Source organism: Phyllostomus hastatus, unplaced genomic scaffold (assembly GCF_019186645.2).
Source record: "Phyllostomus hastatus isolate PE091 unplaced genomic scaffold, TTU_PhHast_1.1 phas_scaffold_78, whole genome shotgun sequence".
Taxonomy (NCBI): domain Eukaryota; kingdom Metazoa; phylum Chordata; class Mammalia; order Chiroptera; family Phyllostomidae; genus Phyllostomus; species Phyllostomus hastatus.
In genome coordinates this window covers 5,788,539-5,811,425 of record NW_025334041.1, presented here as the reverse complement: position 1 = coordinate 5,811,425, position 22,887 = coordinate 5,788,539, and the positions used below count along the sequence as shown (strand labels likewise).

At 52.3% G+C, this 22,887-nt stretch overlaps 1 protein-coding gene across 6 annotated transcripts in view; it reads right to left on the bottom strand.

Moving 5' to 3' along the window:
• Positions 1 to 22,887, bottom strand: part of ELMO1 (engulfment and cell motility 1) — a 472,430-nt gene that overhangs the window by 222,270 nt on the left and 227,273 nt on the right. For all 6 annotated transcript variants that reach the window (XM_045828139.1, XM_045828136.1, XM_045828134.1 and 3 more), the window contains one exon: positions 7,660 to 7,764. In XM_045828139.1, the coding sequence (XP_045684095.1) occupies positions 7,660 to 7,764 (105 nt within the window). The remainder of the gene's footprint in view (positions 1 to 7,659; positions 7,765 to 22,887) is intronic.

Below are 22,887 nucleotides of genomic sequence, written 5' to 3'. Positions count from 1 at the left end.
GTCAGTTTCCTCGTCTGCAAAACGGGAACAAGTGCCAACTCCCAGGGGTGCTTGTAAGAAATTACTGAAGCCCTGGCTGGCATAGCTCAGTGGATTGAGCTCGGGCTGCGAACCAAAGTGTCGCAGGTTCGATTCCCAGTCAGGGCACATGCCTGAGTTGCAGGCCATAACCCCCAGCAACCGCACATTGATATTTCTCTCTTTCTATCTCCCTCCCTTCCCTCTCTAAAAATAAATAAATAAAATCTTTAAAAAATTATTGTAAGTGTTTAGCATAGCTGTTACCTCACAGCAAGCTCTGTGCTTGCTGTTAATTGTGTTTATAATAGAAAAGTTGACAAGTGTCCCCCAAATGGCTTTAACTCGAGGTAGACCTCAATGGACAGGAGGATCTATGTACTGGAAGAAGGGAATACACAAAGGCCACCGTATCTTCCGTCTCTGAAAGCACTGAAGGGAAGATTAAGGACAATGCGTGTTAAGCGCTTACGTTTTAAGTTTTAAAGCATGTAAAGGTCCCAGGATGGGGGCGTCTCTCCTCCTGGGTCCCCCCTGGGCATGTCCCCTTCAACCCCGCCTAAGGAGCCACATGTCCCGTGTCCCTCCAGCGAGTTAGGACCTAAACCAGTATCTTCCCAACTATTTGTGAAAACTATTGTTTACTATGTATGCATCATGAGAAGGAAGACACTATTGAAAGGTTTTGAAACAGTCTATACATCCTTTCAATTTTTCATCCTTCAATTAAAAGGCTACAGTGAAAGAACTTGAAAAAAACAATTCTTAGGTACAAAAGTCCATTTTTCCTATAATCTACTTTATTGGTGTATTATCAAGTTCTGTTTTGCTTTGGTAGAGGTTTAGGAACAGACCTGTGTCCGGGCTCCCAAGTGCACGAAACCACTGTAGCCAATCTCACTTGTCAAGGAACTTCTATTCCCCCGAAATGCATGATCTTCTATCCCGCTCACCCAACGTGCAAAGATATTCCAACCGGATGGAATGTTCATCATGAATGATGAGGTATGTTGAGGCAAGAAATGCAGGGCACATAAAGAAAAGGTCTTTTCCGGAATTTCCTTTTTATTCTGTACTGGAAGACTCAGCGTTGTATAAATTCTGCATTTAGCCGGGTAACAGCCTCATTAAAATCCCATTTTGTGTGTGACTTAGCATCAACCCCAAGAAAGAGCAGGTGTGTCAGGTCTGGTCTAGTCCACGCTGACCCGACACCAGGGACGCCGGGCCATTGCTCTGAGAACTGTTTCAAATCAGGCCGCTGGGAGAGGAAGCAAGTCCTGAGTGATTCGGAGCCCGCTGAACATGGGTAACTCCCAGAACAGCACACTGTGCGTCCACTCAGTCTATTGTGGACAGCTGCAAAGAAGCAAAGTCTTTATGACTCGGTAGATGAGTGCAGGGTAGGTCGTATCTAAAAATCCAGAAGTTACCAAGATCCCAAAGAACGGAAAAAAGAAAATGAAAACAAGATGAGACAAAACTAGGCGAAACGAAACATCCTACTCTCCTCCTTTGCTCGCGGTTCTGATGTCTGGGATCTAGGAACCCGACCCGGCCCTCCTGGTTGGCCGCCGCGTCCACCATGCGTCACCACCTGGCAGATGGCAGGTGCACGAGGATATTTCCTGAATGAGTCAGGAAATGCACACGCGTGAAAGGGACCTCTCTTCCTTTGGCTAGAAGCTTTTCAGCATCTAAGAAGATGAGCCATTTTTGTTTTCTATGGGCATCTGATTTTCCTCAGGGAAAAAAAAAGATAGAAACAATAACAGCAATGTCTCATTTGCATGCCTTTGGCTGTTATTGTTGCACAGTGAAGTAGCTTATCTGACAGTCTGTGGTACGGGGTTACGCACGGCATGCTGCTGTCCGGCGGCAATGCCAGGAGGGCGCTGGGCGGCTGACAGCAGGTTCTGAGCTCCCTCGACCTTCTGAAATGCTTCTGCATGTTCCTCCTCGGGTCACTAGTCTGAAATCTAGAAAGTCTTGCAGAGACACATTCGACAGGCTCACTTATTCCTTTACACAACCTAAATCATTTCAGTGTCAATCAAACATTTGGTAATATGGTGATACACAGGAAAAAGACAGCCTTGCTTTTCAAAGCACGTACAGTCTAATAAAGACCATGTGATATTACACATCGAGTTTGTAAAAGAAAGGAATGGGGGGGGGTGGCGGGTGCTGCCTCTCCTACTTTTAAGAATGACTTCTGATCATGCCGGATTTAGGAAGATCACAACTGAACACAGATGCCTGCTTGATGGACCCATCGACTTCCCAAGTTTTCTACCTACTCCTCACTGAGTCGGTCCCCTTTCCCTCCATGCCAAGGACGGGCCTGTGGTGGCCATCACACTCCAAGCCCAGGGACAGAAGGCTTCGAGCTGGAAAGAGCCCGAGATTGGAAGGCCAAAGACGCTGGCCCAAATCCCACCTATCACCTGGCTGTCTGACCTGGCAAGACCCTCTGCTCCTCTTCGAGCCCCAGATCCCACATCTGCACGATGTGCTAACAACGCTTCTATCATAGGCTTTTCCTGAAAAAAAAAGGAGCCCATTTACAGAGCGTTTCTTGTATGTTACCCAGCCCACACTAAGGACTCATCTTCTCTGATCAAACGAGGGCTGGAGAGCATTCTGATGAAGAATTCCCTTCATCCTGAAACCACTCCGCTCGTTGCAGCATCTCCCTTGAGTATTTTCTAGGGCTCCGCCTCCCCCTCAGAGCTGGCCCTCGTGTATGCAGGAGCCTCAGGGGCTCTGGTCACTCCTTCCTACTTGGTGGCCGAAACCCAGCTCCCACAACAGCCAGCAGGAGTGCTGCACCCAGCGAAAACCAGGTCGTTTGGGTTTCTCCGCAGGTCTCCGTGAATAGTTAAACACACCAAGAATGCGTAAGTCCAAACGCTTTACTTCCAGTAGAGGCACTGAGCTTATCAGTGCAGAAAGAACAAAAAAAGAGAGGAAGAAGGCAGCGAACAAAGGCACGCCACACTCACCGTGTGTCACCGTCCTGCCTGTGGACGAGTGACAGTCCTGCACCTCTCGCAGACGGGCCCTGCTGGGGCAGCTGGGAGAAGTGTCCGCAGGAAGAGTGGAAGCACGCACGCCCCAGTCGGGAAGGCCCAGAAGTCTGAACTCACGCCAGGACTCCCGATTTGAGTGCGGGCACAGGGCCTGTTGGGACTCACAACCCACCCTCGCGTTCTGTGCCCGCCCCGGGGTGGGGGAACGGGCGGGGGCAGGGGTGACTCAATTACATCCTCTGCTCCCATTAGGACACAGCTGCCGAGTTTATTCAAAGACCCGCATACAAAACCAGGCTGCCGGTCAATAAATCCATGTTCAAAAACCTGCCTCCAGATAGCAACTGCTAAAAGCACAAAGGCCATGCTTCTCGGATGATAAAACATAAATTGATTATTGGCAAGAGACCGTTTAGAAAGAAACTAAAAAAACTCTTGACTCACTTAACGAACAGGAAATTATGAAAATCCACCCTGTGGCAGGTTCCCCAAGAGGTGGACGTATGGGCTGGAGGTGGCCCCGGAAGCAGTCTGGTGACCCCAGAAGCCTGCTGAACTCGGTTCAGAAAGGTCACCCCAGCCGCAGCCACAGACAGGGGGTTAGAAGGGGCGGGGACTGAGAGCACACAGAATGTAAGCGTCTCCGTGGATGTGGTCCCCGCTGCCCTTCCCTCACTGCCTACCAGACGGGTCCCCCACACAGGTGTCCCACGTGCATGCAAGGGTCTGGCAGCTCCAAACGAAGACCCCTGCCCAGCCCCGCACGTTTTCACTGAGGACGCCGCCGTCCATCCGTCCGCTCAGGCCAGTCATCTCCCTCTTCCCTCCTCCGGGACCCTGCAGTTCACTTTCGCTCGGAAATGACTCATTCAAGCGGCTGCTCCGCAGGGCCGCTGCCGCCACCCTAGTTCAGGTTACCATCATTTCTGCATAATTCCCCAAATTTTATTTTCCCTGCTCGTCGCGATTTCTCACATTTGTTTTCTGGCAGGAGAGTGGTTTTTCTAAAATTAACTCTCATCGTCTTTATTTTAAACACTTCAGAAATTCTTCCCTGCTTGTAGGTTAAAGCCCAAACACCACCCTATAGAGAGCTAGAAGATTCCTAATGAATGAGCCTACTTTTGCCCCTCTGGCCCCGGCCACGGTCGGCCCTCCCCGCTGCAGACGTATCGCGGTACTATTTTTGGTTCCCTGAACAAAGCACCTGCCGTTCCGCCTTTGCTCACTGTTCCCCTCTGCGCGGAGTACTCTCCCACCCCCTTCCCTTCACCCAATCAACTAGAACCATCCAACAGACCTTAGAGTAGGTACCACTTCCTCCAGGAAGCTTTCCCGATTTGACCTCCCTACCTGTGTGGATGATGGCTGTCCTCTGGGTCCCCAATCTCCCCACCTCCCCAATCAACATGCATGCCCAGTGACTCAGAAAGTGCCTGATACTTATTTCTTCTTCCCCCACAGCACACCCTCCTTCCCTTTTCTAAACAGTGAGCTCCTCACTGACCGGACTCACGAGTGACTTGGTCCTTGGGGAGTCCCCATCCCCTAGCTCACTGATGGACATTGGGTGGTTACTCCGTAAACCTGTGCAGCCTGAGTGATTGGAAAAAAAGGCCCACAGGCAGAGTCCTGGGGATCATGTTCTTCTGATGGCCAGGCAGAGGGAGCGAGACCCACCGGAGTGACCAGGAGAGACAGCCAAGGGGAGAGGAAGACAGGCAGCGGGAGAGAACGCTGAGCGGCAACCCGTGTGCAGTGTGGACGGGAGGGCGACGGGGATGAGGGCAGAGAAGACCGCCCTGCACCACTGCGGGCAGTGACGGGCGCAGCCGCGGTGCAGGGCGCGGCGACGTGAGCGGCAGGCGAGTCAGGGCAGGAGGCGCGAGACAGCTTGGGACACCTCAAAGGCACAGTGTCCGAGCCAATGTGATGGGGGGTGGGGGGTAGGGTGCCCAGCTCAAAGAGGGCACGCTGGTGTGTGTGTGTGTGTGTGCGAGTGTGTGTAACAATTTCTTTCATAATCTCACTGCAGGTCTGCCTGGCAAAGGGGATGGCAGGCCTATAACCAGGCACAGAGCAAGCGCTTCCTGATCGACAGGGAAAAGTAATGAATAAATCACGGCACTGAGACAGGAAATTTACCTGGTGGGGAAAAAAAAGGGCAAATTTTATAAAGATGTAAACTTGGCAAAAAGAACTTGTTTTTACGCTGCAGAAGAGACGGCTCAGCTCATAGATCACCGTTTAATTAGCTGTCCGAGGGGCCTGTTTTCCGTGTCTGCGTCACAGCCGCACAGGCACGGCCGTACCTGGCTGTCACCGTCACCACAGACCCTTCCTGCAGGACGCCTCAGACCTCCCGTGCGCTCCCAGGACCTCGTCCACGTGCACAGCCTTAGCTCCCCACACACTCAGACCCCAGTCAGACGGGAGGCAGACAGGGCACTTCCGAGAAAATGATGGGCATGTCAGTTACAGGAATGTCTGCCCCCTACATAACAGGGCATGCGGACAGACAGGGCCGTACTTTAAACAAATGGGATTTTTTTAAAAACAATTCCTCACCCAAGCATTGATTTTAGAGAGCGATGAAGGGAGAGAAAGAGAGAGAAACATCACTCAGTTGCCTCCTATACACACCCCGACCAGGAACTGAGCCCACAACGTAGGTATGTGCCCTGACTGGGGACTGAGCCTGCAAACTTTTGGTCCACGGGACGACACTCCAACCAACTGAGCCGCCCGGTCAGGGCACAAAAACAGGCTTCTTCCTTTAAGTCCCTCCTGGACACAAAGTTCTACCAGGTCTCCAGTAAGTCCTTTCCCTTGTACAGTTTAGAGAACACACGGAAGAAAATGGGCTGAAAACATAAAATTACTTTTCATAAGACATATTCTTCTTATGCAATTAGCAATATATTCAGCATCAATGAGCTCTAATTTTAGAAACATTCACCCACAAACATTAATCATTAATTCTAAATTCAATTTCTACACGGCTTCTGTTCACACGCAATTTTCTAGGCTGTGCTGCACGGCGTCTCAAACAGACTAACTGACTTCTGTGAGAGCAGATTACATCCCTAGGAAAACAATCTGTGCAATTAATATGTACGTGTTACAAGCCAAATACAACTTTTATTTAAAGAAACACAATTTTCTTTACCAGGTATGTAAATCAAACCATCACGCTACATGTGGTAAACTCAGAGTGGTGATATACGTCAATTATTTCTCAATAAAACAGGAAGAAAAGGAAAGAATTTTCTTATGGAAGATTGTGTTTCTGGCCAAGCACCTGATCGCACGTTTCACAGAAATGCATACAGTCCTTCATATAATCAAATTACAGATAATACTTCAGTAGAAGTCAAAGCTGATCAAAGTACATGTATAGAAAAACTCATCAAATCAGGATTTAATGCCTGCAGGGAACTCTGAGGCCTGGTGTGACTTTTTCAAGGGGCCACTGCTGGGTACGATGATTTCTCACCGTGGAGATTGGCCCTGAATGACAGGTTTGAGCCAGTAGCACCCACAGAGCATGGCGATAACCGAAGGAACTCACCCGCACATTTCCAAATTCCCCCAGAAGAATACTGCTCCCTTGTTCAGACAAGAAATTTTGGCCCAGACCGAAAGGAACAGCCCACACTCACAGTGCTAGACCTGCCAGACCACCACGGGCTGGGCCGCAGACCCCAGGCTCCAGAAAACCGGTGCCCGCCGCCTTGAGGGATGAAGAGGATACACGAGACTAACAGCCTCTTCCCTTTTTCTAACTTCAGCCCTACTCTTCCTGAGTTAGACACTTGGTTTATCACTTTCTAGGTTGTGGTCCAGCCGACCTTTTACCCAGTCACCAGCTCTCTTGTCCCCTTTATTCATATCCTACTCCTTGTCAACCTCCGATTAGTTCTACCCCACCCTGAGGACAGGCATCGGGTGTCAGCACAAATCCAGGAACCCCCGGGGAGCAGCCCCGAAGAACAGGCCCTGTCTGTCACCATCCCTGAGGCCCCCTCCATCCTCCCTTGGTCCCGCCCATACCTGCACTGTCCAATCAGCGGGCGGCATCCTCTACTCTCCCTCTGCCACGCCCACAAAGGGGTCCACCTCGGTGGGTAGCTAGAGTTTCTCTTCCCTCCCCACCACCCCCACTCCTCTGTTTAGCCCGCTGGGTCCCCAGCACTGCACTGAACAGAAGCAGGACGAGAGAGAACCCTGAGCCTCTTTCAAGATGTGGAATAGTTCCAGGGTTTCCACTGAAGTTGGTATCGGGCAGCTTTTTGGTAGATAGTTCATTGATCTTCCTTGTTATTTATGTCTAAGAGCTTTTGTCTAAGTTAAACACTGAACCACATAAAACAGTTTTCCAGGGTTACTGTATTTTTAAATGTCATCGTATGGAAAGGACGTAGAGGTTAAATGTCTTTACTTCATCGCCCCTGATCGATTTCACTTCAAGTTTGACCTGAGTAATGGAGGCCAAAAACCCGGGCCACCCGCCTCATGGGAAACCCCCCACAGGGGGTAGGTCTGGAACTCAAGCTCCGCAGGAAACCCGCGCCAGCTGGGAGGGGCCGCGGAGGGGCCGCGGGCTTACCCGGATGTAGGCGTCCTGGTGTTGCTTGGCGAAGTACAGCATGTTGTCCAGGGCTAGCATGCCGGGCGGGGTCTGGGTGAAGTCCATGGCCGGGTTCACGTGGTTCTGTGACGAGAACAAAATGTCCGGTCAGCCTCATTCCTCAGCCGACATCACGGGGCACCAGAGGTCTGGCCCCCTCCTCCAGACCCAAGTGCCACAAGGCAAACGCCAAGTAACCAAGTAGGAAGGACACGTTTTATCTCCATGGAAACGTGTTGGGGTGGTGGTCGGGGTGGGGGCTTCTTTCTCCAGGTGCTGCAAGAGCAGCTTTCATGCCTGGGGTTAGGAAAGTCATCTGAAGGTCAAAGGATAGGGTTATTCTTAGAGGCAACGCTGCAGGGAAAAAGAACATAATGCAGCCCTGGCCGGTGTGGCTCAGTGGGCTGAGTGCCGGCCTGTGAACCAAAGGGTCGCCGGTTGCATCCTCAGAGCACATGCCTGGGTGGCAGGCCAGGTCCTCAGAAGGGGGCGCACGAGAGGCGACCACACACTGATGTCTCTTTCCCTCTCTTTGTCCCTCCCTCCCCCTCTCTCAAACCGCTGCAGTGGAACCAACAGCATCCGGGGAGAGAGACCGGCCAGGGGTGAGGCCACATCTCTGCCTTCGACCCTTCTGGGCCTTAACGTCCTCATGCCCCCGAGGGAGGGTAAAGCCCGGTGCCCGGGACCTGTGAGCCGTCCGGAGTGACACCGCCTGCGGGCTCTGGGCACAGGCAGCTGACAGTCAGCCCACGCCCACACGGTCCTGACACCTGGCTGCACTCGGGTGGGGGGCGCTCTGGCCCGGGGTCCGCGTCCACGGGGCGGAAACCAGGAAGGCAGAAGGACAGTTCCAAACATGCCCAGCGAGTTCTCCCCATGATCAAGGTCACCCAGCAGACACCACCAGACTCTTGTCCAGAGTGAACACCCACTCTCCCCTGCTAATCGTCAAAAACGACCACTCGTATCTGTTCTGAAAATTCCTATCTGAGTGGTGGATGGTTTAAGAGAACTCATTACTTTGTTAAAGAGCAGAAAAATAAATGTTAACTGCTTTTACCTCATAATATAGGTAATTTGTATGAAACGACGTATTTTTGTTTTGTGCCTAAACACTTCTGAATAAGCAGTTTGGCTCTCTGATTTGCCAGGGAAATTTTGGCTAATTAATTTTTTTCTAATGTTAGTTCTTTAGAGGAAAATAGTGGAACTTCTCCCATGACACCTAAATGTATTATTTTTTTCTTTTCTTTTCTTTTAAAAAATATTTTATTGATTATGCTATTCCATTTGTCCCATTTCCCCCTTCATTCCCCTCCACCCTGCACACCCCCTCCCACCCACATTCCCCCCCTTTAGTTCATGTCCATGTGTCATAAGTTCTTTAGCTTCTACATGTCCCATACTACTCTTGCCCTCCTCCTGTCTATTTTCTACCTACCATCTATGCTACTTATTCTCCATACCTTTTCCCCCTCTCTCCTCCTCCCACTCCCCTGTTGCTAACCCTCCATGTGATCTCCATTTCTGTGGTTCTGTTCCTGTTCTAGTTGTTTGCTTAGTTTCCTTTGGTTTTGCTTTAGGTGTGGTTGTTAATAATTGTGAGTTTGCTGTCATTTCATTATACATGTTTTAAATGTATTATTTTGACTTTGATCCATTCGGTTTTCATGAATAGAAGCTAACATGTTAAAAGGCTAATGCTTGCTGAGTGCATCCATGCTGTTCACGTTACCGTCTCATCCAGTCAACAGGCAGCGGGCGCTGCGGCCCCCGATGCATGGCCGAGGGAACCGCAGCTCCAGCGAGACCCCATCCCCAGCCTGTTCCGTGCTGCCAGCATCTGCGTTAGCGCTGCCAGCGTTCAGACCCTGCGTGGCCTGACGGAAGTTCATTTGGGGGAAACACAGGCTGATCAACGCTAGCTGCTACGCGGCACGGTCCGGCCAACAAAGAGAAGTGTGTCAGGCGGAAGAGAGAGAGAAACACGGCATGTTTTTCAGACCTATTTCTAGTGTTGCTCTATGAGCCTCTTCCACAAATAAATACCCAGAGGGAAATCCAGTGACAAAAATTAGTTGTTCTCTGTCTAAGCTGAACCGCCCCCCCAAAGCGATGTGTCCGTGAAGCTGGCCGAGGAAAGGGCCCCCGCAGGCCCTCGAGTCATCAGTCTTACCTGAGTTTGCCCCCAGGACCCCCTCGAAGCCCCCTTCTGTCAATCACACCCCCGTAGGCACACATCGGGGGCACCAAATAGGGCACTGCTACTTTCCAAAGGCCTTACGGTTAAGGAACAGTATGATTTATTTTTAGGATTCTTTTAAAGACACATATAGCTCTTCAGCAAATAGTCCCAGGAAAAGGACGCCTGGGCTGTGCCAGGCATTCTGCAAAGCACCTTAATCCTCATCAAACTCCAATAAAGTCGGCTCTATCATTATTATCCTCCTGGGACGAAGAGAGAAACTCAGGCACTGGGTGTCTGAGGGGCTGGCCCAAAGTTTGGAGCCAGAATTTGACCACCCCATTTACAATGGTATAAAAAAAATACCTTGGAGTAAATTTAACCAAGAATTAAAGACATGTGCTTGCAAAATGATAAGACACTGGAGAAAGGAACTGAAGAAGATGCAAAGGAACGCAAAGAAGTGGAAGCACACACTGTGTTCCCGGACAGGAAGAGTTAACATTGTTAAAATGGCCATACTACCCAAGGCAATCTGTGGATTCAACACAACTCCTATCAAGATACCAAAGTCATACAGAGTTCATAGAGCTAGAACAAATACTCCAAAAACGTATGTGGAACCACCGAAGACCTTGAATAGCCACAGCAATCTTGAGAAAAAAGAACAAAGCTGGAGAATCATGCTGCCTGGTGTCAAACTATACTACAAAGCCACAGTAATCAGAACAGCATCGTACTGGCAGAAAAACAGACACGCAGATCAAAGGAGCAGAACAGGGAGCCCAGAAATGAACCCATGCCTCTGGGGTCAGTTAATATTCAGAGTACAGACTCCTAGCCAGGATTCTAGTTTCAAGTTGTTGAAGGTCATGAAGATGTCCAACGAAGAGGTCCTCGGTTGCTGAGGTTCTCCTCGGTCCACGCTATCCGCTCAGGCAAAGTGGGCCTCTCTCTGCCCGCCCTTTGGGATGAAAGCTGTAATTTCTCCAGCCCACCCAGACATGGCAGACCGAAGCCTCTCTCGTGTTCAACAAACCATTCCTATTGTCTCTGGCAAACAGGCTGCTACTAAACCAAAGTCAGTTGGAAAATTTCATTTGATTTTTCCGGGACTTGCCCTAAACTGTAAAGCATCACTGCATTGTCCAACGACAACAAATTATTATTTTTCCTCTCTCTTTTTCAACTCCAGGTCCCATTTTCCAGCCCCCTGACCCTTGAAATCATTGCTTCCTTTTTCTCCTTTGGTTTTAATAGCCGGTGAAATCATTTTACAACCATGAATTCTGATCGCAGGAAGGCTGCAAGGATTACAGGCTGGAAGGCTGGAAAGCTTTCTACACAGTGACAAAAATACTCTGAAAACCCAGCCAGGCTGACAGTCCCTCCCCCCCGCCCCCTTTCTTATTTATGAGATGCTTTGGGTACACATTTATTTTCTCTCCTTGGTCTGTGATATTTTCCCCACCTGTCGTGAAATAGAAGCTGCGTGAGTTTTGATAAATGGCTCAAAATTTTCCCTTGTTTTACAGCGCAGTCTGCATGCCTCTCCCCATCCTTCTGAAATGCCATTTGTTAGTTGCTGCGGAAATGCCGCTCCATGAATCACATCCGACAGGCCCTCAGCCCCTACAGGACGGGGAGCGGTGCCGCCCTTCCGAAGCACCGGGGCTCTCCGCTCTGGGGAAGGGACACAAACCGCGGAAGACAGGACAATTTGTTTTCGCATCGTGAGCCCACTATGTGGGCTTTGGGTGTCGCGTTCCGGAGATTGGTCTCTCTGCTGTGACCCACATGCCAGTTTTTTTAGCTGAATCATTTCAGTGACACATCCACGGGAAGGTTCAAGGTCTAAGACAGAGAATGGTTCAACCCACTCCAGGGTCAAACGCCGAGGTCACTGGAGAGCTGGCATGGACCTCAATATAACCCAGACCAGCCGCCTTCTTTTATAGACAAGAAAGCTGAGCCCTTCGTGGAAGGCAGGGGTGCTTGGGCTGGAGCGGGCATCGGAACCCACTGGAGGGCCGGTTACAGCCCGCCGCCTGCCTCACGCCCCCAGCCTCTGACTCGGGAGGGCTGGCTGGGGTCCCTGCATCTCTGACAAATTCCCAGGGGACGTTTGTGCCGCTGGGTGGAAAGCACACTCTGAGGTTCACGGGTGGCCAGACTGGCTCGTCTCAAATAACCCAGCAAGTACTGAAGTCAGATCTGAAGTGTCTGCCGTCCACACCCACTGGTCCCTCCAGTCCCATGCAGCATCTACCCCACCAGGCTTTGCACCCACCGGCTCCAGGCTGCAGATGCATTTTGAACATGCTGGCTGGTTATCTCCTCAGTGCTTTGGCCTCTCCGTGGCAAAACAGACTCCTTGACTCAGAAAACGGAATTGCCATCGAAGAGCCTTTCACTTCCACGGCTCGAGTTTCTGACAAAAAGAATATGTCTTCGTACCTCCACAGGGAAGGCAGGAGACTGTCATCACTCAATATTTTCTGCCCTTGGATGCGTCCTGGATGGGGCAGCAGCGCCGCACAGCCTGAGTGGTGTTTGAATGATCTGTGTTTTTCAACTACCAATGTCATGCTAGACCTCCATCCGTGGGGAGGATAATACAGGGCTGATTACGATAATGCCTGCCAGGTGGCATATCCTGGGGAGAGCCTCGGAGAATTTAGGAGTTAATATTTGTGCAATATGAATGCCTACATTTGCTGAACAAATGCAGCATTAAAAGCAACCTTTAAAGCAACTCACACGCAGTGAGTGCATATTCATTCAGTGTGGGGGAAGCCGTATCAAGGGTATTATTACTCCAGCCCAGGAGTCTTGGGCAATTTTCTCCAGGGGGAGGCAGAGCACCTGGGAGGTCTGGCCAACCACACGCCCCTCTCACTCCTCAGCCCCCACCCAGGAGAGAGGGGCATGTGGGCATTTCCACGGACCCCCTCGAAGAGCAGTGATGAGCCTCGGATGCCCCAGAAAAATCCCCTGGGGAAGCTGGAAAAGTGCCGATGGGCACGCTGTACCCCAAGTCAGCTAACTGAGGAATTCTCGGTTTGGGGGCCAAGGCAGTGGATGTTTAAAGCTCCCCAGGGGACCCCGATGTCCAGTCAGGGTTGAGAACACTTTCCCAAATCAGTGAGCCTCCCATTTGGGCACGACCAGAGTCTCCTAGGGGTCTGTTTGTTCAAACAGGTGGCGGGCCCCACCCCCGGAGATTGATTCTGATTCCGTGGGCCTGGGCTCCGTCTGGGACTTGGCTTTCACACAAGTTCCCGCACGTTGCTGGCGGCCCCCGGACCATCCTCGGAGGAGCCGCTGCCCTAAAGCCAGTCACCCCGTACAAGAGTGGGTGGGAGGCCCGCACCCACCAGCTGACGGCGCTGGAACCCTGACTCCCTGTCCCAAGTGTTTGGTGAGACAGTGACTTGTATGGAAACGTGGGCTGTAGGTGGGACAAGCTTTCTCTGCATTGACACGGGCCCAGGACTCTCTGACCTGGCTTCTTCACACACTTACGTATTTGATTTTGTGATCCCCGGCCCAAAGGGCCCTAGAAGTAGCCTTTAGAAATCTTTGGATTCTGGCCTTTGACTCTCTCCATCAAACTCAACAGACATCAACAGCTGGGACGAGAACGAAGAGGCCGCGCCATCCAGCCTGACCGAGAGTGGGCGGGAGGGTGAAGACGCTGAGGTGCAGGGGACACCCCTGTGGCCAGCGGGCGCTCCGGACGCACCGTCTCATCCAGCCTTCCCAGCCACCCAGCGAGGCGAGTGCTATTAACCAGGTAAACGTTCTCCTCTTTCCACGGCTCGGGGTCGGGACTTGCCGCTGGTACAAGGTCACAGCTGCTCAGCGGCGAAGTCACCACTTCAACTCTGCGACTTCATTTCCCACTTAGGTTCAAGGGTCTTTAGAGGATACGAAGGTTGGCCCCATGAGCAAGAAGAAGTTTAGTTAGAGAAATGTAAAATCTTGCAAGAAAGTCTTTTAAAATGCAAGAACACATCTATGGAGTAAGGGAAATCTGGCTTATGAATAATTTATGAGAGGCCAGCTTCTCATCATTAAAATTTGATTCTTTTAGGTAAAGCACAGACGATCGGCTTAAAAGAAATACCCAGGAAGACACCAAGGGTTCAGGCCAATAGATTCCAAATGACTTCCTTGCCCTACTGCCCCTCCCTCTCGTCTGGCCTCTCTAAGACCCCTGCTTGTCTCCTCCCACTCACCCCCCTGCTGCCCCTTGACTTTCATTCGAGCTCTGCCTTCCATGGACTGGGAAGCCCCCAACCAACCTTTTGGGTGGTACCTGTGGTTGAGTTGAGTTCACTGCCCACTGCCACTACCCACGGCCACCAAGGGAGCCCCTCCCTGAGAACACTGTATGCCCTAGGCGAGTCCATGGCTATTCATTCTAGTAAGAGCTAACAGAGTTGGCGGCAAGTTCCAGAGGAGTCCATTTCACGGGGAGGCCAGCAGGCCCTGGCGTGCTGGGGTTCGTTAGCAGGAGCCCAAGAAGCAGAACAGGGGAGGCTCTGTCCCTGGACAGAGAGCCCAGGCCAGGCCGCAGCACACAGATCAGGGGGCCGCACCGGCAGCCGGCCCGACACACAGCGAACCGTTCACGAGAGAGCGGCCAGGAAGAAGCAGGAGTATCTGAACGGAGAGGATGCCAGGGAAGCCGGGGGGCAAGCACAAGGGGTGAGTGGTGTGTCGGAGGGGAAGCGTGGGGGTTGTGGGCGGGACCCCTGCTGTCTGCAGGCATCGGAAGAATCAGTATTACTCTGTTCAGGTGCAGAAAACAGGCTCGGTGGAGACGCCCTGTCCTCAGAAAGACTGAGCGAGGACCGGACCGCTGGGTGGAGGTGTGCAGAGAACCGAAGGGTGGGGCTGGGAGCAAATGACCTCGGGATGCCCCGCGCGCCCGGTTCGACCTTTGTCTCATCCAATCCTGTTGGATGTCTGCTACTGTGCAGCGCCCGGTGGGGGCAGACAGAACACACTCAAAACAAAACAGTGCTTGCCTTCGAGAAACATCTGTCTCGGAAGCGAGTTGTCCACAGCCTTAGCAATGCGGCTTTGAGGTGTGGGCACACACGGTGGCTAGCGCGCACAGTGGAGGCTCTCACGGTGAGATTCTGAATTTGAGGACAATTTTCCTGGCTCAAAAAATATCGTACTTTTTAAAATTACTCTTAAGAGGTCAGAAAAGGCCACGTCCGCGATGCCACGTGTACAACTCATGGGAATCTGGGTCCCCCCCCCCGTGTCGTCATCGTGAAGAAGCGCAGTGGATACTTCCCGCGTAAGAGGAGGACCTTGAATGGCGTTTATCTGGCATGTTGATTTAACAGTCACTACAAAGAATTACCATAAAAACTGAATTAAAAAAATGCCTTGGGAATTAATTCCCTTTAAAATGAAGCTGGTTATGTTTTTTTTAAGTCTTCGTGAATAATGAAATAATGCTGTCACGGTTTATAAAAAACCTGCACTTTTCCTGCCGAGCTGAGCACGTGCAGGATTCTGAATGCCCCCCAGCCCCGTGGTCCGTGCTCACCATGCCGTGCTCCTTCCTCCCGTAACCCCCGGCAACTCGGTCGCCGCTGCACCTGGATCCCCCTTTCTCCCACGTCTTGTCACTTGAAAACACGATGGGAACCAGCACTGGTCATGTGCAGTGGCGTCTCGGCCTCCCTTTAGTGCCCACCCCCAGGAAGAACACCGGGGAAAGGGGCCACGAAGGGACACAGAGCATGAGCCACCACCACTCCAGGGCAGGTCTCACTGGTCGGTGAGGACCCCCAGGCCCTCCGAGCCCAGCACAGCCATCCGGGGCCACCTTTGGTTCACAGGAAATGGACCAAAGAGGAAACTGGCCTGGGAGACAAAACCCCCTGACTGTGACTAATCTAAGAGCTGATCTGGCCACAGCGGTTCCAGACGAACTCACAGGCAACCAGAGGGGTGCAGGGGGCTGTGGGCTGCAACCCCGGCCTCCTCGAGCACCTGGCACTGCCGGCCCTCGTGTGGGGACGGTGGTGAGGACGACCGCACTGACCGTGGAAACAGCGCTGACACAGGCGTAGCACGCACTAGGCACCGGGCACTGGCGCCCAACCAGAGGCCTTCACAACCCAGGGGCCAGGTCCATCCACCACTTACTTTTGTGCAGCTGTGAATTGTTTTTTTTTTTGCCGATTTTTAAATTAATTTTTTAAAATCCAAAGAAGAAGAAGAACCCGCGACACATGAATATTACATGACATTCACCTGCCAGTGTCCACAAAGAGAGCCGCATGGGAATGCAGCCACGCTCACTGATTTACAGACGGCCCAGAGCCGCTTTCGCACGTGGCTCCGGAACCCTGAAATATTTACTGCCTGGCCCTTCACGAGAGAAGCGTGCCGGCTCCTCTTCTGGGCGTTTGTCCACACGGCAGCTCGCTGAGACCAGGGTTAACCCAAAGTCAAAAGTCTCTCCTGACAGAGAAATGCCAGTTCTCTGCACGCCGGACAGCACCGTGTGGCCCTTCTGTAAATGTTCCGTGTTTCCCTTCCCTGGATAAATGTTGTAACGACTGTAAAGGCTCCCAAAGGCTTCCCTGGGCAAATTCCACGGTCCGCAAATGTTATGTCGAAAGCAATGTTCTCGGTGGCCCGAGCCCCGGACTCAACACCCCACCCTGCGTCTCCAGGCCCCTTCGCCCCTGCTGGCCCAAGGCAGGCCTCGCAGGGGCCTCGGTAGAGTCAGAGACAGAAACGTCAGGGATCTGGGTGGTGGCTGGTCGGGCTCTTTCCTTCCTTCCTTCCTTCCTTCCTCCCTTCCTTCCTTCCTTCCTCCTTCCTTCCTTCTTTCCTTCAGTGAGGCTCCTGTGCATGGCAAAGTCTGGCCTACAGAGTATGTAGAATTCTCACGCCTCTTTGAAAGATGGAGAAAGTGAGGCAGAGCGAGGCTCACACAACCATGTGCAGGGATTTGGCCCCAGCGGTCCCAAGCTCCTGCTCTGAACTACCGTTGGCCAAGGGCACTGTAGAGACTTCGCCTGCTGGACTGTGGCACAGCTTTTAGATTTATTTCATACCGTACCCAGTCGTCGTCAGTGAAAAAGACAGGAATATGAAATAGATGTCCTATTCTATACAGAATTTCTATAGTAGTATATATTCTTTGTCAACGTGTGTTTTATATAGAATATCTTCCACATATCTTTATTCCATAGTGGATCAGTATTAGAAATATCAAGATGCAGACTTAGCATGTAATTTTTCAAAATGCTTTCAAAGCTAGAAAGAAAGTTACCAAGGTATTAATAGTAATTATTTGTGGTGTGGGAAGGAGATTTGTTTCCCACCTGTCTGTATTCTTCTGATGTCCTCCAATGCATTGAGTTTGACTATTTTTTTTTTATCAGCGATGTGCCCGTCCTCTCACAAGGAAACAGAGGGCACCCCGTGAGAAGACGAGATGCCATCTGGATGCACAGTCTGGACCCATCTCGGGCTTTGGCCGAAACCCTCCCTGCAGGCCGGCCCCCAGCTGTGCCAGAGGGACGCTCCCCGGGCAGAGGGGCTCACCCCGCTGGCCCCCATGAGCCCCTCGTGGGCAGGTGCACGGCCGGGGTCCTGCAAGCAGCATTTCAGACGCTGTGGGGGTGCAGAGGGTCCTCCCCGGGTGGACGAGACCGGGAAGAGGCCCTGTCTGATTGGAATTCTCAGGGCCAGGGGCAATTCCAAGGGCTGAGGCCTCCTGGGCCGTTGCAGAGTGTTTGCTCAATCTGCTTGCCCTGCCGGGGCACATCCCTTGACCTTAAAGGCGCCCCCTTCTTTATCCTGATGCTTCAAACCGCCCCTCCTGGAGCCTGACAGTTGGTGCCACGCTTCATAGCTCATCAGGGGACTGGAGGATCATGGGTTCGATTGGGTGAGTCACCTCACCCCGACTCAGCACCCCTGGGCCAGCCCCAGGGTGACCGTCTATGAATGTTGGCAGTTGGAGGGCATCATGACCTTGATGAGACCTTCCAGGCCCAAGGCCTGTCGCTGTTCAGTGTTCCCCACACGTATGAGGTCGAACCACTGGCACTGCCAATACCCAACCATAGCTGCAAAAATGGAATTTCACGGGTACAACCTCATGACACTGGAGCTAAACAGATAGAATCCCCTCCCCCAACAATGATAGTGAGACTTCTTGGAAGGGGGTGGCCTTCTACAAAACATAACAGGAGCTTGGCCGAGGACAATGAGACCCGAGGGAGGGCCATGGCTTGGGTTTGAAAATCAGCACTGACACGAAATGCACTGTGTGGCGCGCACACACACACACACACACACACACACACAAAAACCCGCCTCCACCGTGAAATCAGCAAATGCCAGGGAGGAATGACCTCCGCTCCTGAGCGTCCCTCAGCCGGGCCAGCGGGCACGCAGGCGATCTCCGGTTTGGTTTGGTCTCGCTCCTAGGAATCTGCCCGTCCGCAGTCAGGGTGCTGGGACGTTCCCGGCCCCGAGATCAAAGATCCCAAAAATAAGGACTGGAGACCATCCCCGATCAGAGAAGCAGTAAGCCCTGAAAGAGGATGGGAACTATCGGAAATGTCAGGTAAATAGCAGGTGAATGCCCTTAGCGTTAGCAAACAGATTAAATGGACTTGAAAACTGTGTTCAAAAAGAAGAACAAGGAAAGAAAGAAAAAGCTCTTGGCTGTCCCTGTGAACCTGACGTGCTCCAGGAACTCTGCTCCGGAGGTCCCCGACACGCATGGAAGGAGGAACCCCCAGGCCACTCCGAGGGTGAAGGCAGGGCAGCGAGGGGCAGGAGGAACTGGGGCTAACGTCTTTGTTTTTACTAACTTGCATCAACTAACTCTGCCCTGTCCTGTATTCTCAATACTCCCCCCTCCCAACATAAGGATGCTTGAAGAAAATCAAGCAAAATGTACCTATGAAATCTGCGTGGTGGGTACCTACATGAATGCCTTTCATATTCTATTATTTTCTCCCTGACTGAAATGTTTCATAATTAAACGTTAAATTTGGCAAGTCTACATGTTGTTCGTTTTCCTGGATCACAGCAAACGAAAGCAGGTTTAGTAACGTTGGCGCTCTATTCCTTAAATACTGCGGAATAATGAAAGGGAAGACCGAGAGCATGGGCGGCAGGCACGCGATCGGGCACTCACCCTCGCTCCGACCGTCACGCCGATCACGCCGTCCCCTCCGCCGTGTGCCAGCACGTACGGCGGAGCTGGGACGCCTTTCCCGCGATGAAGGGGGACGCGAGATACTAGAGAAGACCCCTGGAGATCAGTTTTCACATTACCCTCCGTGAAATCCCGCGGACGCCCCCGTTTCTCTCCAATAAGGGACACCAATGGCAACGTTTCAGTCCGCCGCAAATGAGTCTTTCTGGAACACACGCGGTTCCGTCCTTCCGCAGCGGTCTCGGTAAAGCCGCTCGGAGCGTATTTTTATGAAGCCCTGCCTCGCCCACGGAAGAGCACGCTGTCCTCGCCCCTGGTTTCCAGTCACGGGTCCTTCCCCTCCTGGTGTGACGGCGATGCGCTGGCCTCTCCTGCATGGGTGGACGTGCAGGCGCACGGCCAGGCTAGGCCTGCCCACTCACAAAGGGCTCCTTCTCCGTCTGTAAAGTCGGCCGAGCCAGTACCTCACTCAGTGGCCCTGTGTGCAGGGGTGGGAAGGGAAAACTGAAGGAGCCGCTCACGGGAAGAGCAGCCAGCCCCCAAAGAGCCCCGAGAAACACACCCCCGGAGAAGGGCGCCCAGAGAGCACCCACCCCCGCTGACCGGGCATGTGCAGGAAAGACCCGGGGCCTGCATGCCCGGCAAGGACTCTGTCGGGAAAGCGCATGGCTCACGGCGTAGGAAAAACAGGCGTGTGTCCGGACAGCGGGGCCTGCTGGCGAGCAGCCCAGGTTTGCAGACCCCCACCCAGGGTCCAGTGCAATCTTCCCTATTCGTTGATGCTCTCAGGAAAGACAGGTCACCTTTCTGGAAGCCACCACTTCAGCTAGAACACCGTGTAGGTGTTGCTTCTCCCCTGGGCCTGGTGTGAACACCAGGTGAGAAAACGGAGGGAAAACGCTTTGAGCAGAGCCAGGCACTGGGTCGGCACCAGGTAAGCCCCAGGGGAAATCATGGCTGTCTCTGAGTCGCTTCCCCTCCAGAGGGGCGTGGTGTCTCCCACTGCATTCTGCCACAGCTCCCAGTGCAAACGTCCTGGCCTTGTTCTTGTCCTAGGTCTGGTTCCGCTCAGGACAGCGGCTGGCCTTGAATTCCTAGGCCTCAGATGTCACTGAGTTGAAGTTCGGCTTTCTCTCAGGACCCCGAGTACTCGGGCCCCAGGCCCTCTCCGCCCAGTCTCACAGACCTCACTGGCCCTGGGCTGAGGGGCCTCCTTCCTGAACTGCCCCCCTGCATCCCAGGATCAGACCACAGTCCATGAAAGAATCAAAAGTCCCCAAGATCCTGGGGGATACTCTAGCTTCCACATCTTCCTGCATTCAAGCGTGGAAAATTTCAGCCTCCCACCCCGACAGTAACTTGTGCTATTTATAAAGACTTCTGGCAAAGAAGATTCCATAGCATTCATTTTTCACTCGTTTATACATTCAGCAAGATCCTACCTGACTTAGGTACCAAGTTACATAAGACAATGCGGCACCGTGGATGGAATATTCCATCAGCGCAAAATCAGTGACCCTAAAACCACTGCAGACAGGAAATGCTTTAATAACAACCTTAAGGAAACAGCTCAGGTAGGCTGCAGCAGATAAGGGGATCGATGCACTGCTCAAACACACAGGACTTTCCTCCGCACCGACCTGTGTGTGTCTCACCGGTCGGCATCGACCGTGCAGGCTGCCATGCGCTAAGGCACTAGAGAAAGCCCGGAGCAATCACATAAACACACATCTCAGTTCAAAGTGATGTCATCTTCCACACTTCCAAGTCAGGGAGCATTTGGTAGTGGGCGGAGAGGCAGAGAGAAGGAAGGAGACAGAGAGAAAATGGATCTGATGGGCGAAGGAGAGAGCTAGAGAAAAAATAATTGGGGAGTGAGGGCGGTTAACCTGAACTAAGATATTCCCTGGAGGGCAAAGTGGGTGACTCCAGGGACCCCTTGCACAGAGGGTGGGGAGCTGAGAAACCCCACTCCTGGCACCGAGTGGGGAAGCACCGACGCCTGCACCCCCAGTCTGTCCTCCTGAAACGGCTCTCAGGCTGTGCACCCAGTTCTAGCCCTGCCTGGATTCCCGAGACTCCTCACACGAGCCCGGCTCCCGCTCCTGAAGCTTTCTCATCCACAGGAGTAGCATGGTGTGCTGATCACCCTGAAACCACCGGTTGAAGGCTGGCTCATGCACAGCCTCGGCGACCCGCGTCTGAACCATGCAGTAACCATGCACTGTCACGCTCTCCGGTTCCTGTGAATGACGCCCGAGCCCACGTGCCCGTCCACGACTGTGTAGCAGCATAACTGATCAGAGAGCTCTGTCTCCCTCGAGAAACGGAAATCTTGACAGAGTAAAAAGTTCAAGAATGTAAAACATGATTCACAGAAAGTAGAACTCCTATGGAATAAACATAGGTCAAGATGCATTCAGCGCAATCACGAAGAAACCATGGTTCGGAGAGCATTTGTCGGGGGAAGGCATTTGTAGCATTTGCAAAAAGAATTTGAGGATAAAATCCCCGGGTTACTGACAGAGCTGGTGCATGCCTCGCAGAGCACGGTGGCGTTTGGAAGAAGCTTCCCCACCGTTTAAAAATCTGCACAGTCACGTGCCACATCCCGGCGTCTAGGCCCTAATAACAGCCCACCACCAGGCCCAGCACAGTTTAACTCCTGGAGAACTGCACAATCCCTGGCCAGATGTTTTATTTTATTGGCTCCAGCACGAGAGTGAAGGGATGTGCCACTGTGTGCAGTTTGCTTCATTGCCTCCACATCCTGAATAATTTTTCTTAGTGACCTGTGGACACCAACACCACACGTTTCAAAGGAAGGGAAAGACCATCTGCGCGGCAACCACAGACTGTTTCGGCTGTTTTCCCCTTTGCCGGTGAGCTTATCCTTGACTCCTGCTTCCGGATTTCTTAAGAGTAAACCGAGTAGCTGGCTCATTAGTGGGGGGGAAAAGATTTTTAAACCCACCACTTAAAACATTCAAGCTGACCCCCTTCAGGTGTTTTGATAAAAAAAATGCATGTCAGCCCTGGCTGGGGTAGCTCAGTGGATTGAGTGCGGGCTGAGAACCAAAGCATCGCAGGTTCGATTCCCAGTCAGGGTATATGTCTGGGTTGCATGCCATGGCCCCCAGCAACCGCACATTGATGTTTCTCTCTCTCTTGCTCTTTCTCCCTCCCTTCCCTCTCTAAAAATAAATTTTAAAAAATAAAATATTTGAAAAAAATGCACGTCGATATTTGTGAGCGTACCCAGGCAGGCAAGCCCACACCGGAGAATCAAAACCTCAAAGCTTCGTGCCCGAGCTTCTGATGGGGACCTGGGAACACTGCACAAGCCCACAATCTGGACGCCGTTCTCGCCGGGAAGATGAAGAAGTCTAGAAATTCCACTGTAGTTACTAGTGAGACTCAGAATTCACATCTCCCTCTCTCATCAGTTCTGAGATGCACTTGTTTTCACATCTTCACGGCTCTCAGGCAGAATTCGGGCAGAATTACCTTCCAACTGCCCCTGACCAGACGGCCCCCACACAAAATCATGCTCTTCTTGTGGGCAGAGACCTGCAGAACCCTGCTCACCAGTGTCACCCCCAGTAAATTTAAGAACGCCAGCATCACACGGGCAGAACCGAGTATCGGGAGGAATAAAACTCGGAGGTGACAGGAGAGCAGCTGTTAGCCCCACGACGATGGGTGGGGGAGTGGGGGGCCCGGAGTGGGGGCAACCCCGGCCGCTTCCCCCACCCCCGCCCAGTGACCCCGAGGCGCCAACTCTATGGATCGGCAGGAG